Source organism: Lepidochelys kempii, chromosome 18 (assembly GCF_965140285.1).
Source record: "Lepidochelys kempii isolate rLepKem1 chromosome 18, rLepKem1.hap1, whole genome shotgun sequence".
NCBI classification, from domain to species: Eukaryota; Metazoa; Chordata; order Testudines; family Cheloniidae; genus Lepidochelys; species Lepidochelys kempii.
In genome coordinates, this window is record NC_136397.1 from 14,019,972 (window position 1) to 14,035,070 (window position 15,099).

A 15,099-nucleotide genomic window follows, 5' to 3' on the forward strand; every position below is an offset into this window, starting at 1 on the left:
AGTCAGTAAAACACAAGCAAGTCTCTCTCTCTCGCTAGAGGCAGGGGGTAATAAGGTGACTCTCAGTCCTACTGGGTATCCCAAGAACCATCACACAAACTACATGGACTCTGCACCATACCTACTGACTTACTTATAAGACTATCAGGTTGTTTCTTTGTTTTTTTTTAAATCATCTTTGCTTCTGTGTCATTTCTTTGTTATCACAAGGCCAGTGTACTGTTTTAAATTGTAACTATAATTAGCTTTTCGCTGGAAATGCTTTTAATAACTACTCTCAGTCATGACTGAAATGCAGAGAAATGGGCGGTAGAAAGAATAGGTAAGAAACAATCCATTATGACAAGTCAACACTATAACAAGGAGTCAGAGTTCTAACCAGTCCTGAGACAGGACTGTGTGTAATAAAAGGAGGAGGTTTCCAGCCTTCTAGGTTGACTTTACTGAATGTATGTTCCAAAGGACATAACCATAAACCCAGCGCATTAGACAAAGGCTCACAATGCAAATAAGTCATGTGCTAGCTTGATCTGCACAGGCATAGAAAAATATTTTTCATTACCCCCCAACTATTTAACGTCTCTGATCTTTTAGTAGGAGTTTGCTAAAAATAGCAAACCACCACCTTTGAAATACTGAACATTTAAAAAAAAAAATCTCAGTTCAGTGCCTCTAATTTCATAAAACTATGAACATGAAATATAATTTGTGATTACAGATGAAATTTATAACATTTGGCATGTGTGCCAAGTTTAGATCAAAACCCAGATTATAAATAAAAATTGCATAATTAACTGTCTCAGCAAAAGAACATCCCTCTTCCCATTCTCACCTGCTCATTTTAAAAAAAATAAATAAATAAAAAGGAATTAGTCTGGTTCGGACATTTTCCAAGCCTTCTGACTCCTAGATTCACAAGAGTTGTAACTGAAAGTGATTCTACCTTTACCCTCCAAAAATGTTAGAAGACTGTTTTTCCCTTTGTTTATTGACTTCACACACTTTGCTCCTATAAACAATATGTAGAGACACCACATGCATCATTCAAATGCACCAAACACTACTAATGCATGATCTGAAACAAAACTGGACTTTGGGACTGAATGTTGAAGTCCAGCTAGAAACCAAAACAAACGAAAAAAAAAAAGTTATTTAAAATCTTAGATAATCTAAAAGGCAGATGGGAAAAAAATGCTCTCTCTTATTCAGAATACTCAGAAGACGTAAGCATTGTGAACTATCATCTAAATTACATACTTCACTCTACACCATGTTTTAATTCTGAGTAAACTTTGTTTTAGAAGCATTTGTAATTCCCTCCCTCCAAAAAAAATTGTACAGAAGAGCTCTCTCCTTTACTGGTTTACTCCTTTAAAATATGTTAATGCATTCACCTAAACAATTGTATATAGTTTACCAGAAAATAATTAAATATATAAATCAAAAAGTGTCCATTTTCCTCAACTCCTTTCAAATTATACCAGAAACAACTGTAGCACTTATATCATAGGTTTAAAATCTTCAATAGAATAATCACAAAAACCACCACAAAATAATTCTTCAGTGATTAAGTTGCAACCTACCTGATGCACCAATTGGAGAGGTAGCTGGGGTCATACTATGGACATTCAGGCCAAAACTGGGGGCTGGACCTGGGGCTGGCACTACTACAGGTGGTCCGGGTGGGTTCTCTCTTTGTGGAGAGGTAAGAGGGGTGGTGGGCTGGGAAGATGGTCCACCTGCAAGCCGAGCAAGGCGCCTTCGACGGATCTGTACAAAGGAAATAAGTAAATAAAGTACACACACACACACACAGAATTTCACAAACATTGCACCAATGGTCCTTCCAAGCAATATGCATATCAACCTCTACCAAAAGGCATCACCAAAAACAAGAATATAATGTATGACCCTTGATATAAAGGGAAACCTGCATTGAAGATCACCTCCAATAAGCAATCCCCCTGTCTTATGTGACCATTTTAAAATACCCCTAGAGTTTCCAGTACAGTTTTGATATCTTTGAAGACCATCTCTACTGGCCAACCCAATTTGTGTTAGTCCCTTGAGTGGTCATTTAAGACAGGTTTCACTTCCTATTGCATAGCAATGTGAACACATATAACAATTCCCTTCCTCTAATTTAGCAATTGATGGAATCAACTATGTTCTTCTGTTAAAGGAACCTTATCAACATAAATGTTGCCCAAATTTCATAACATCTAAGACCAAGAGAAATGTTTGTATTTAAAAAAATGTCTTGTGAAAACAGATATCTTTAATCAAAAGATCATTACCCAACAGTGTTTGAAACCCAAACATGAAGACTCTATAAGTGACATTTTTCAGCCAAACAGAGAAATACAGAAAGTAAATGAAGAGATGAGCATCCTGCATCTAGGAGCAGTAAATGAGCATAAACTGACAGGTTAATTGGATTTTTAAAATTCTATCCCTTAATGTGTTATTAATAACACAAGTAAAGAAGTGTGTTTGCTTGCAACATGTGACAGGTTGCTAGTGTTCTTTATAATTTCTAAAATTTAGTACCACCACAAGCAGATTGGCTTGATACATAGGGTATAGACAAAGCAAAAATAATATCTACAGAATTTTTAGAACCAGAAAACTAAAAAAAAATTAAAAACTCAGAAAGTTAAATATTACCAAGAATCACTTCTCTAGCACTAAATCAGTGTTCAATCAACTGCACCATTTCTTACTTTTGCCCATAATACCCAAGAGTTGCCAAGCAGGTGAAAGAGGTGCAAGAAAAGATGTGTCAAGTGACTTACACCATGTTACTACAGCCATTTAATAGGCTGCCAAACCTTCCTCAATAGAGAAAGATGAACTGATCAAATTAAACCAGACTTGAAAAACTTTGGGGAAACATAGCTTCTGGAGCATCTCTTCCTTGACTCTAATGTCACGACATGAATATGGAAGGTGGAAAGAAAATAAATCTTTTTTAAAAAAAAACAACAAAAAAGGGCTTTGAATAGAATATCTTAATCCTACTCTTTACAAAGTGAAGTTGCAGTGTTTCTATCACAGCAAGACAAAGCAGCATCCACTCATGCAGCTAAAAACTGTTCTTACTGGGCTCTCTACAGAAAAATATTTAAGAAATAGAACTCACATTTTCCCCCAAATCTGTTTTGCAGAGTGACGAAAGCTGAAGATTTTATATCCTACATACCCACTTACTTGCAACTTTTCTGTAGTGTAACGTTGCTCTAACCATTAGCCAGTTACTACATTTCACCCAAGAGGTAGACATATTTTGGTAGTAGTTCAAGTAATCCCTATATATATATATATATATATATCACACACACACAAACCTTGTAAATGAGCTGTAACTCAGAGTATCCTCTACTGTTAACCTATATCAGGGTTCGGCAACCTTCGGCACACAGCCCTTCAGGGTAATCCACTGGCGGGCTGCGAGACATTTTGTTTACATTGATCATCCACAGGCATGGCCCCCCGCAGCTCTCAGTGGCCGTGGTTCACCATTTCCAGCCAATGGGAGCTGCGGGAAGTGGCATGGGTGGCCGCCACTACCCGCAGCTCCCATTAGCCAGAAATGGTGAACTGAGGCCACTGGGAGCTGCAGGGGATGGTCAACGTAAACAAAACGTTTCGTGGCCTGCCTGCGGATTACCCTGATGGGCCATCATGCTATTTATACTATATAAAATAGAGAACAATTAATGTGAGAGAAAAGTACCCCGAGGGTTTTCTTTCACACTGTGTCAATGACTGGATGTTGTTATTGTAAACTAATTCCTCTGCAAGAAAAAAATATCACTTTAAGATTCCAGTCCCAAAAAAAACTTATGAAAGTGCTGAACATGACACACAAGTAGCCCCATAAACTACAATGGGGTTACTCACATGTGTAATGTCTGCAGGACAAAGGCCCAAATCTCCATATCTGCATTAAAAAAAAAAAGTATAATTTTTGTGTGTGTCTGTAAATGGACTGGGGGTGGTCTAAAGCTAGAGTCATCACCACAGATGTCACAAGGAGACAGGAATATTTACTTGTCTCTTAATATTCATCCATGCAGCAATATAAAGGTGAATAAAACACAGCAAGAACTAAGTCCTAAGGTTTTGGATCCAAGTTCCAAAATTAGAACATAAACTAAAGCAAAGCCAAATTTACATCAGTTTTCAATTAGCTGGAAAGTTTCTAGACAATATAGTGAAAACTCAGCTTGGTCTCAAGTTGATTTGGTCACAAATCTCTGAAAATTAATTTGGCCACATTTAAGTCAGTGTATCAAATCAACTTACATAAGAACATAAGAATGGCTACACTGGGTCAGACCAAGGGTCCATGTAGCTCAGTATCCTGTCTTCTGAAAGTGGCCGATGAAAGATGCCACAGAGGGAATGAATAGAACAGGGCAATTATCAAGTGATCCACCGTGTCATCCAGTCCCACTTTATGGCAGTCAGAGGCTCGTTTACCTGCACATCTACCAATGTGATATGTGCCAGCAATGCCCCTCTGGCATGTACATTGGCCAAACTCGACAGTTTCTACATAAAAGAATAAATGGACACAAATCAGACATCAAGAATTATGACATTCAAAAACCAGTCACAGAACACTTCAATCTCTCTGGTCACTCGATTACAAACCTAAAAGTGGCAATTCTTCAGCAAAAAACTTCAAAAACAGACTCCAACAAGAGTCTGCTGAATTCGAATTAATTTGCAAACTTGACACCATTTACTTAGGCTTGAATAAAGACTGCGAGTTGATGTGTCATTACACAAAGTAAAACTATTTCCCCATGTTTATTTTCACTCCACTACTGTTCCTCACACGTTCTTGTCAACTGCTGGAAATGTCCCACCTTGATTATCACTACAAAAGGTTTTTTTGTTGTTTTTTCTTCTCTCCCGCTGGTAATAGCTCACCTTACCTGATCACTCTCGTTACAGTGTGTATGGTAACACCCATTGTTTCATGTTCTCTGTGTATATAAGATCTCCCCACTGTATTTTCCACTACATGCATCCAATAAAGTGAGCTATAGCTCACAAAAGCTTATGCTCAGATAAATGTGTTAGTCTCTAAGGTGCCACACATACTCCTTTTCTTTTTGCAGATACAGACTAACACGGCTGCTACTCTGAAACCAGAAGTTTATGGACTCCCAGAGCATGGGGTTGCGTTCCTCACCATCTTGGCTAATAGCCATTGACGGACCTACCATCCATGAACTTCTCTAATTCTCCCTTGAATCCAATTATACTTTCGGCCTTCATAACATCCCTGGGCAAGGAGTTCCTCAGGTTGACTGTGCATTGTGTGAAGAAGTACTTTCTTATGTTTGTTTTAAATCTGCTGCCTATTAATATCATTGGGCGATCCCTGTTCTTGTGTTATGTGAAGGGGTAAATAACACATTCACTTTCTCCACAGAATACACTTTATAGACCACTATCGTATCCCCGCATAGTCATCTCTTTTCTAAACTGAACAGTCCCAATCTTTTTCACCTCTCCTCATATTAAATTTGTTCCATGCCCTTAAACATTTTTGTTGCCCTCTCTATACTTTTTCCAGTTCTAATGTATCTTTTTTAAGATGGAGAGACCAGAACTGCATGCAGTATTCCAGGTGTGGGTGTACCGTGGATTTATATAGTGGCACTATGATACTTTGTCTTATTATCTATTGTTTTCCTCATGGTTCCTAACATTGTTAGCTTTTGACTGCTGCTGCACATTGAGCAGATGTTTTCATGGAACTAGCCACGATGATGCCACAATCTCTTTCTTGAGTGTTAACAGCTAATTTAGACCCCATCATTTTGTATGTATTGTTGGGATTATGTTTTCTAATGTGCATTACACAACACTGAATTTCATCTGCCATTTTATTGCCCAGTCATCCAGTTTTGTGAGATCCTTTTGTAACTCTTCACAGAGTATATTTAAAGAAAGACAAACCTGGGCTCTAGGACTCTGTGAGGTGGGAAGGTCCCAGAATCTAGGCTCCAGCCTGAACCTAGAAATCTACACAGCAGTGAAACTTCACCACAGCCAGAGCCCCATGAGCCCAAGTCAGCTGGTACAAGGCAGCTGTGGGTTTTTCTTTGCTGTGTAGACATACCCAGTCAGCTTTGCACTTAACTATCTTTAGTAATTTCGTATCATCTGCACACTTTGCCAGTTCAGTTTACCTCCTTGTCCAGATCATTTATGAATATGTTGAACAACTCCGGTCCCAGTACAGATCCTTGGGGAAACCCTGCTATTTACCTGTCTCCACTGTGGAAACTGACCATTTATTCCAACCACTGTTCCCTCTAAGCTGTGCCCGCGCACACGGCGAAACTGAAACACCGTGTGCACAAAAATTTTCACAGAAGCACAACAATTTGCACAGAACAAATTTTTTGCACACACGGCCTGTCAAAAATTAGAGGGAACATTGATTCCTACCCTTTGTTTCCTTCCTTTTAACCACTTACTGATCCATGATAGGCCCTTCCCCCTCTTATCCCATGGCTGCTTACTTTGCTGAAGTGCCTTTGGTGTGGGATCTTATCAAAGGCTTCCTGAAAGTCCAGATTCACTCTGTCCACTAGAGATCACCCATGTCCACATGCTTGTTGACCCATGATTCCCCTTTACAAATGTAGTGAGACTCTCCCCCAACATATTGTGTTCATCTATGTGTCTGATAATTCTATTCTTTACTACAGTTTCAACCAATTTGACTGGTACTGAAGTTAGGCTTACTGGCCTGTAAGCGCCAGGATCGCCTCTGTAGCATATTATAGAATTTGGCTTAGATATTCAGAAGAAAAGATTATTGGACACAAGAAGCCAATTCTCAGTCACACTATGGAACAGTATGAAATGAGAATTACTGTATCAGCCCATTTATCCAAAAGGTCTTCAAGACACCCTAGATAAACATGGGAGCAATGCATGGCAATATTATTTAACTGGAATGTATGTGCATCATGATTTTTGTACTTGCACTGCGGAAAGGTTATTCTTGATCTCCCTACTATATGAGAGCATTTTGGATTTCCATCTTCTTTTTCCCTTCTCTTAACAGCAAATCCACTCTGAAGCAGCAGCACTAACAGTCTCATTCATACTACTGTTGACGCTATACTAGTAACAATTCTGCTTAAACATAATTATTGCTAGTACAGTTTGCTTGACCAGTGGTTGGTACAATGGCTTAGCTACAGCCAAGTTTAAGGCCCAGTCTATTCCATAGAAATCTATTTTGTTTAAGTGTCCTCAAACACTCTAGTAATCCAGTCACATTAAAATGTGACTGGATTACTAGAGTGTTTAAGGAGGACACTTAAACATAGTAGATTTTAATGTGACTTGGTCTTCCCTGTGCTGATTGGCCCAGAGGATGTCATAACCATCTTAAGACATCCTGATAAAGCTCTCTTCTTGTGCCCTGATACTTAAACATGGTACATTTTGGAGATGACAGGGCATAAACAGCATTAAAATGGGGTTTCAACAGTGCTGTACACAGGCCAACACAGAGAAGTTCTACCTCAGGATATTTAACAGTTTGTTTAGCATGTCTCCCTGGGGGGGGGCAGGGGGGGATCCTATACCAACAGGTCAGGAAAGCCATGCTAGCTAATGACCATGTTTAAACACAGTTGTCAATAGTAGATTTTGACAGTAGCGTGAGTGGCATCCACAAGACCCCACTCTACACTACGATAAAAAACAAACAATCTGAGATGCCCATATTATAGTGTGTATTTCTAACAATTAAAATGTACATCTCCCCTTTTGCCTGTTCCTCATGTTTTACAGCAGCGATCAATATTAGTCGAGCAATGACAATGGTACTCAGACATACAAGGTGGGTGTGGTAGTATCTTTTATTGGCCCAACTTCTGTTGGTGAACTAGACAAGCTTTCAAGTTCCACAGAGCTCTTCTTCAGAGCTCTGGAATGTTTAGGGTTGTCTGTATTATAACATTTTCCCCTTGCTTTTGTGGACACACAAATCTACATCAGTGTTCAGGAGCACTGCTTTAATATATGTCAAGACCTTCAAAATGTCAGTTTTGACCTAGATTAAAGCTTTGTTCCTCAACACAGAGAGTCTTTTTTGGGTGTCAATAGGCAAAAAGTGCTGCAAGGTGGACAACTCTAGCCCTGTCATACCACCATGCACTAACACAGTTCTTTAAGCAGCGTAAACCAACTATATCAGTTCTAGTGCTATAAACCCAGCAGAGTGGTGGTGTTGTTGCCCTGCTAATATCAAGAGTTACAGCAAGACAAGGGAAATAAGCAAAAGGGAATACATAAAGTCTAACTGTCATTACAAACTCTCATTCAAATTAATGGAAGCGAAAAAAACAAAAACACAATCTTTATTAGCCAGATCTGATGGGTTTGAAGGCTAACCAATCCATTCAAAATAATTCCCAGCAGAAAATATGAAAAAACGATTGAAAAGTCACAGACAAGTAGAGTGTTGATGAAATGTCACACAATTCAGCTCATGTTATCTGAAAAATGAAAAGTCATCCCCTGACACTCTGATGCATAGCTGAGGAAATATCAACGACATGTCCTCACTTTTGTTTTTCCATTTGTCAAGTCCACCTGTACCAACACTGCTAGAAACAAACAAAAATATAACCAAAGTAAGTGTGCCTTGCTCACAAACAGAAGTTGTGCCAAGGAGGATAATTAGTAAAACAAAACTGCTGAATTTATAATCTAATTGGAAGTTACATTAGGGCTTAAAAATAATCTGTTTCCCCATCATTCAATTCATATATTTACAGAATGCTTTTCAAATAAAGAAGTGGTATGCAGGATGGAAAAAAAACAGAGGTGGGTGGAAATGGGAAGGAGAAACACAGTGATTCAGTTAGTGGTGTGACTGGGAGGAAAGGAATATAGAGGGGGAAAACAAGGAGAAAGGGAAGGCAACAAACATATAAAAGAAAAATCATTCAAGTGTCATTGGAAATTAAGACTACAGGTTTGATGTCACTTTTCCACATTATTCAAGCACATTTTCCGCCTTGCTAGCTTTTATCTTCACAGCAGGCCAACAAATTTGGGATCAAGTGGGAGAGAATGATAAGAGAGAGGAGAGGAAAAGGCACAGATGCTGAAACAGTAACACTGGATCAGCACGTTTACCAATTTATTCTCAAATACAGTCAAACCTCGATTATCCAAAACAAGGTCACGTCTTGCACAACATGTATTAATTGCACAGGAAATCCCACTCTGTTATCCATTATTTATTTCCCCTCATCCCCTAGTTTCAAGAGGATAATCAAGATTTGATTGCACCCTGTGTCACTTCGTATCCCCCCACCTACAGAAAGTGACAGGCCAAACCAAGTTAACTCAGAAGTTCTACTGAGAACAGTCACAATTACTACTTGCAACAAAGAGGGCACTATTACTACATGTAACATGAACAATTTCTTCCCAGAAAGCTTCCCCTCATCATTTAGCTGAGGTCTGTTGGGAGTATGGCATTTAGGCGCTTTTGAAAATCCTATCAGGCATCCATCTGCATCTTTAGGCCCTAAATACCTTTAAAGATCTGGCCCTAGGCTCTTTAGGGCAGGGACTGACACTTTTTTGCAGTGCCTAGCACGAGGCCCCAGACTCCAGAGTCACAAATGTATTAAGACAGTGCTTAAACCCCCACAATTCTTCTCAAACTGGTCACCACTTTACTAGTTCAGTCTGAAAGGCAAACTTACTTACCAAAGAATGAAGAAACAACGTAGTATTTTGAAACATTTTACTAAGAAAGGATGACTATTTACCATACAGTAACCCTACACTATACAGGTCTTGGTTTCAACAGTATCTCGTATATAAAGGGCAAGTTATTTTGTGCCATTCTTTATATGGGGCCTTGAACCATCAAGAGCTACCTTTCCTATATAACCTTTTATACAATATTAACAAATTAAGTTAACACAAAAATCTAAGCAGCCCAATGGAACAGCTGCATTAGTTCTTATTAGTTCACTTAGCACTAGATGTATCTAGGCTCTTTCTGGAAACTAGCTTTCAGAACACTTTTCATCTTAATGGACTTCTACAAAGCTGTCAGCTGGATACTCAACAACACAAAAGATGAAAATAGCTCGATCACTAAAAATAGCAAATTCAGGACTTTATTTATACAACAGACCAATAAAGATACAACCACAGCAACTAGTCTTTCATCCTCATATACTTTTGACCACAAAAATTGAAGTGATTTTTATTTGTATCTATTTTGGAGCAATGGTACTAGATCAGCTGAGATTCTAAGCAAACAACCTTTATTCTTCCATGAAAGAGCGGTTTCAAAACTGCACAATGCCAAGAGAAGAACTGACATTAACTCCAGACCCTAATACATCATAGGGAAATAAAAACAATATACCAGCAACAGCATGTCAAGCAAGTTTAAGAAATATTTCATCTTTTCAATGCACTGTTCATTGAAGAACTTGATGGAGGTTATTTAGCCCATTTAAAAATGAGGACATTTTAAGAAATGACAGGTCACTAAATTGTCTCTACTTCAAGCCACATTTTTCTGTCGCCAATTTCCGTTCCTGTTTTCACATGCAATTGTTAGCTTTGCCTCATTTGTAACTCAAAATATTCATTCAATTCTGGCCTTGTTCCTCCGACCTAACTCTCATACTCTCCTGATGCTTCTGCCCCATCTTCCTCTTTCATGTCTCCATGCTCTTGTAGACCCTCTTCCCACATAATATTCTTTAGGTGCTACAGGCCCTGTTTTTTGCAATAGAGCTTTATTATAGCACCATGAAAAGTTGCATCAGCATGCAGCTTTAGTGTTGTAACTGAACATTTTCCTACGCAATTAGTGAACTGTGCCAAACAGATGTTAGCCCCTGCCCTGAAAAGCGAGCAATATAAAGGCTCAGGCATTGATAATAGTCACTTTAAAATTATTGTGAACCATTGGTCCTTATGGTTTCCAAATAAACATGCACTGAAGTGAATGGAAGGCCATTGACTCCAATGGAAGTTTAATCTGTCACAAAGGGTGAAAACCTGAAGCCTCAATTGAACAGAGGGTTAAGAGTTCTTAAGAGAGAATCTAAATCAGAGTCTATTAACATCCTTCTTTAAAAGACTAGCCACATTTTCACATCATGTAGACACAAATCAAGACAAAAAACAAAAATATTCAGAATAAAACTACAAGAGATTTTACAAAGGAGGAAAGGGATGCATAAGATATCCCAAAATATTTTCCATACCAAGAACACACTAATAATTCACCAAGACCATTATTCTCCCATATTTCTTTCAGTTTCAGTTTGTCAAGCTCACTCATATTTGTGACAGACAAATCCATCCATTTATCTTACTAAATATTGTGATTATATTTCTGTGTGGCAATATCCCATTCTATTTCCATGAATGTGGAAGACCTTACAATATTCAGCAGAACCTTGCTAGCTTTCCCTTTGCTATGCCACACACCTCAGATTTAATACTGAGCAGTAGTGAGATCTCACTTTACTTTCAGTGCTTTTACAAAATATACTACAGAACATTTATTACTATATAGAATCACTTGTCAATGCCTTAATCTTTCTTCTTTTGAAATAAATTCTACATATCCCTTTACCTTTAAGGGAATTCAAGCCTTAACATATATATTGTAATGTTTCAGTCTTGCACTTTTAAAAGTTGTGTTTCTTTATTCACCCACTAATCTGTAAAATCCAGTAACATGTGAGGATCTCCCAGACATTAGTAGAAATCAGCAAAGTTCTACTGTACTTAAACTATATTTTGAAATTAGAAGAAGCATCCAACCCATGTCACTACCTTCAACCACTGGCAATGCTCAGCATATTAAGTTTCCACCAAAAAAGAGTTTTCTTCTCAGCTCCATCCAATTTAGAGACAAAGGAAATCTAGTAATCTTTAAAACAGCTATATTTTCCAATAATGGCCACCTAAGAAACAGGACTTGCTGCAAACAGCAGCAGCAAAAAGGGGAACTTGGAGGAAATAAAATTGATTTGGTTCTGAAGAAGGTCTTTTCCGGTTAAAAGGGTGTGTATATGTTAACCACAAAAATTGATGACATTACTCCCTTAAAAAAAAAACCATACGGTAAAGCTTACCTCAAGCAACCACCCAAAGGACCAACCAGCCGAGATCTTTAGCTAAAATTTTACTAGAAAACTTGGGGAAGACTTTAAGAAGCTACTTAAGAAAGTCAGAGATTTTCCTTAATGAAGATGGAATCCTTAGTGGAGGACTCTGTAGTTTCTGCAATCTCAGTTCCATGATACTGCAGTTCTGATGTCAGTAATTTACGGTATCAGTGACATAACCAGGTTTCTATGGGATGAACGGTCTAAAAATCTAACAAAATGCTTCATAATCAGACACAGTTGGGAAGTACGATCAAAAGAATTAGATATAAAAATATTACTCATGAAACATACCTACTAAATTATAGGCTGTTCCCAATACTAGGAACTACGTTACTAGCATCTCCCACCCAATGTCACATGGGAAATGTAGTCTCTATACCACCACAACATATGAAGACCATCCCCAGCCACATACCTATGAGGCACTTTTTCCTAGCTTCTATTGCGACACAGTAGGACTGCTAAATCATGACTTACAACATGATCAAAAATATCCCAGTATTTTGTAATACAAACCTGAACAACAACAGCAGCAGCCGCCTTGTTCTACAAGCTGGTCACCAAGTATGGCACAGAATAAAAGCCATTTCTCCCTGCTACCTCTACATTCTAACCACAGAGAGTAAGTCTGCAGTTAACCTAGTAGTAAACCAGCTGAATCTGAGGCCCTGAACAATTATGTTGCAGCTGATCAGTCATTGTTTACAGTATAGTTTCCTATGAAAATGTGTTTAAGGGAAGGGGTAGGGAGAGAATGTAGGTTTGAAGGGGTACATGAAGTGGACACTCGGGTAGATGGAGGTTACCAGAAGCAGGAAAACTCCTATGTCAGATCGAAGTAATCTAATCTTTCTCTAAAATATAAACGCAACAGCAGATCCTGAGAGTACATCGGGTTGCATTTAAAAAAGAAGAAACAGAAATAGTTTGCAAATGATTTGCCCCACTTATTGCCCACCATAAGAAACAAACCTACAACTTTATCTGGAAGAATAAAGAGAAGGAAAAAATTAAGGAAATTGAAGTCAGCCACAGAAAACAGGTTGACCTGTTCTAACATGAGCTAACCTGAGTTCTTCATAGAGCTGTGAAAAAAAAAGAAACCCTGTTAAATATGAAACCACACATATATCTCAACTGTCTCAAGTATTGACAAAGGGAAGACTCTTGAAGGAGATTTTAAAATGTCTCGTTCAAAAACAAGATAAAAATCCCAAGAGAGATTTTTTTAAAAAATTCCTAAAAATTAACCCAAAATGAAACAGTCATCCCATAAGTGAACAGGCAGGTACAAACATACAAATAAACAATAAACCGAAAGAAAAGGAATTCAACCTCCACCCTCAAACAAGATAATTACAAGCCAGAAAAACCATGTTGAGGTGCTACAAAGAGACTGGAGTGAAAAAAACCAAACTCTAGACAGAGAAAAAGTCACATTATTGTACTTTTCTTTATCAAAAAGAAAAGGAGTACTTGTGGCACCTTAGAGACTAACCAATTTATTTGAGCATGAGCTTTCGTGAGCTACAGCTCACTTCATCAGATGTTTCGTGAGCTGTAGCTCACGAAAGCTCATGCTCAAATAAATTGGTTAGTCTCTAAGGTGCCACAAGTACTCCTTTTCTTTTTGCGAATACAGACTAACACGGCTGTTCCTCTGAAACCTTTCTTTATCAAAGTTTCCCCTTTGGATCAGCAAGACATACATGAACATCCCCAGAACAAGTGCCCCCTCCTCCTTCTCCAAATTAGAAAAATGAATGGCTTTACCCAGTAGCCCAGGTGTAACCCTAGAGTTCAAAATACACACTCAATCCCATCCTCCTCTCCTAAAGAGCACCAATACCCCTCAGATCCACCCTAATGCTAAGACTCCGTTCTTCGACTCACCCTTCTCCCTCCCAGCATCCAGCCTTTTCCCCCACCCCAAGACCCTCAAACTCACCTCATCAGCGCTCAGCTCCTCCATCGCTTTCCTCTTAATGGTGAAAGTAGTTTGGGGGCTCTTTGCTTCTCTAGGGGACGAGAGCTTCGGGGGAATTCGGTCCTGCTGCCTCTTGCCCCAGGGGTGTCTCAGAATTGCATAGTCAGAGGTGAAGCACAACAATACAGAATTCACCCTCTCTCTGCTTGCCACTCAGGCTAGGAGCAGCAAACCACTCCGCCAACTGCAGCTCAGGTCCTCTCAGTGGCGGCTGCCTCCCTGCGCCCCAGCTGTAACTGCTGCACCCTGCCCCAGCTCCAGGCGCCCAGCTCTTGTTCCCCGTTCTGCTGTGCCCTCGCTCAGATGCCCTCAGCTCCTGCTTCCCCCCCCACCCCCCCGCTTCTCCAGGTGCCTCCTTCCCCTGTTGCCCCCAGCTCCTGCTGCCCCCTGTACTGCAGGAAGGGCGACACCAGTTCCTGCCTGCCTCAGCCCTGCCCGCTCAGTGCCCCGCCCGGCTGCCCCCTCGGCCGCTTGCCCGGCTCGCTGCCCCTGCCCCACACAGAGATTATTCATCAAAACAAGAAGGCACGGCGGCCATCTTGGGGAGAGATCACGTGAGCCCGCCCGGGTGCTCCGACGGAGCTGAGCACGCCGTGCCCCGCTCCGAGGCAGCCAATAGCAGCAGGAGGAGGCGGCTGCGGGCGGCCACGGCCGCTCAGGGCGGGGGGGAGCGCTCCGGCCGCGGGCACGGTGAGGGGAGGGTCCGGCCGCTGCGCCATAGCAACAGGGGCGGGGCAGTAGGGGGCGGGAAATGGGAGAAACTGGCATTTGGGCGGGGGAGGAGAGAGAGGCAGCGGGAGAGCGACTGGGAGGGGCACAGCCCGGGGGGTGTTGAGGCGGGATATGATGGAGACGGAAGGGGAGAGGTGGGATGGAAGGTGGGAAGGAGGGAGGGGAGGA

At 40.2% G+C, this 15,099-nt stretch overlaps 1 protein-coding gene across 4 annotated transcripts in view; it reads right to left on the reverse strand.

Annotated features, from left to right (window-relative positions):
• The window catches only part of UBE4B (ubiquitination factor E4B), a 67,238-nt gene extending 52,681 nt beyond the window's left edge, over positions 1-14,557 (reverse strand). For 2 of the 4 annotated variants that reach the window (XM_073316798.2, XM_073316801.2), the window contains exons 1-2: positions 14,161-14,557; positions 1,584-1,770 (exon numbers count right to left, since the gene is read on the reverse strand). In XM_073316798.2, coding sequence (XP_073172899.1) covers positions 1,584-1,770; positions 14,161-14,184 — 211 coding nt within the window. In that variant the 5' untranslated portion in view covers positions 14,185-14,557. Of the gene's footprint in view, positions 1-1,583; positions 1,771-4,308; positions 4,558-14,160 lie in introns of all 4 variants that reach the window. The other 2 variants (XM_073316799.2, XM_073316800.2) reach the window with 2 other exon arrangements.
• Between the last annotated feature and the right edge of the window lie 542 nt (positions 14,558-15,099).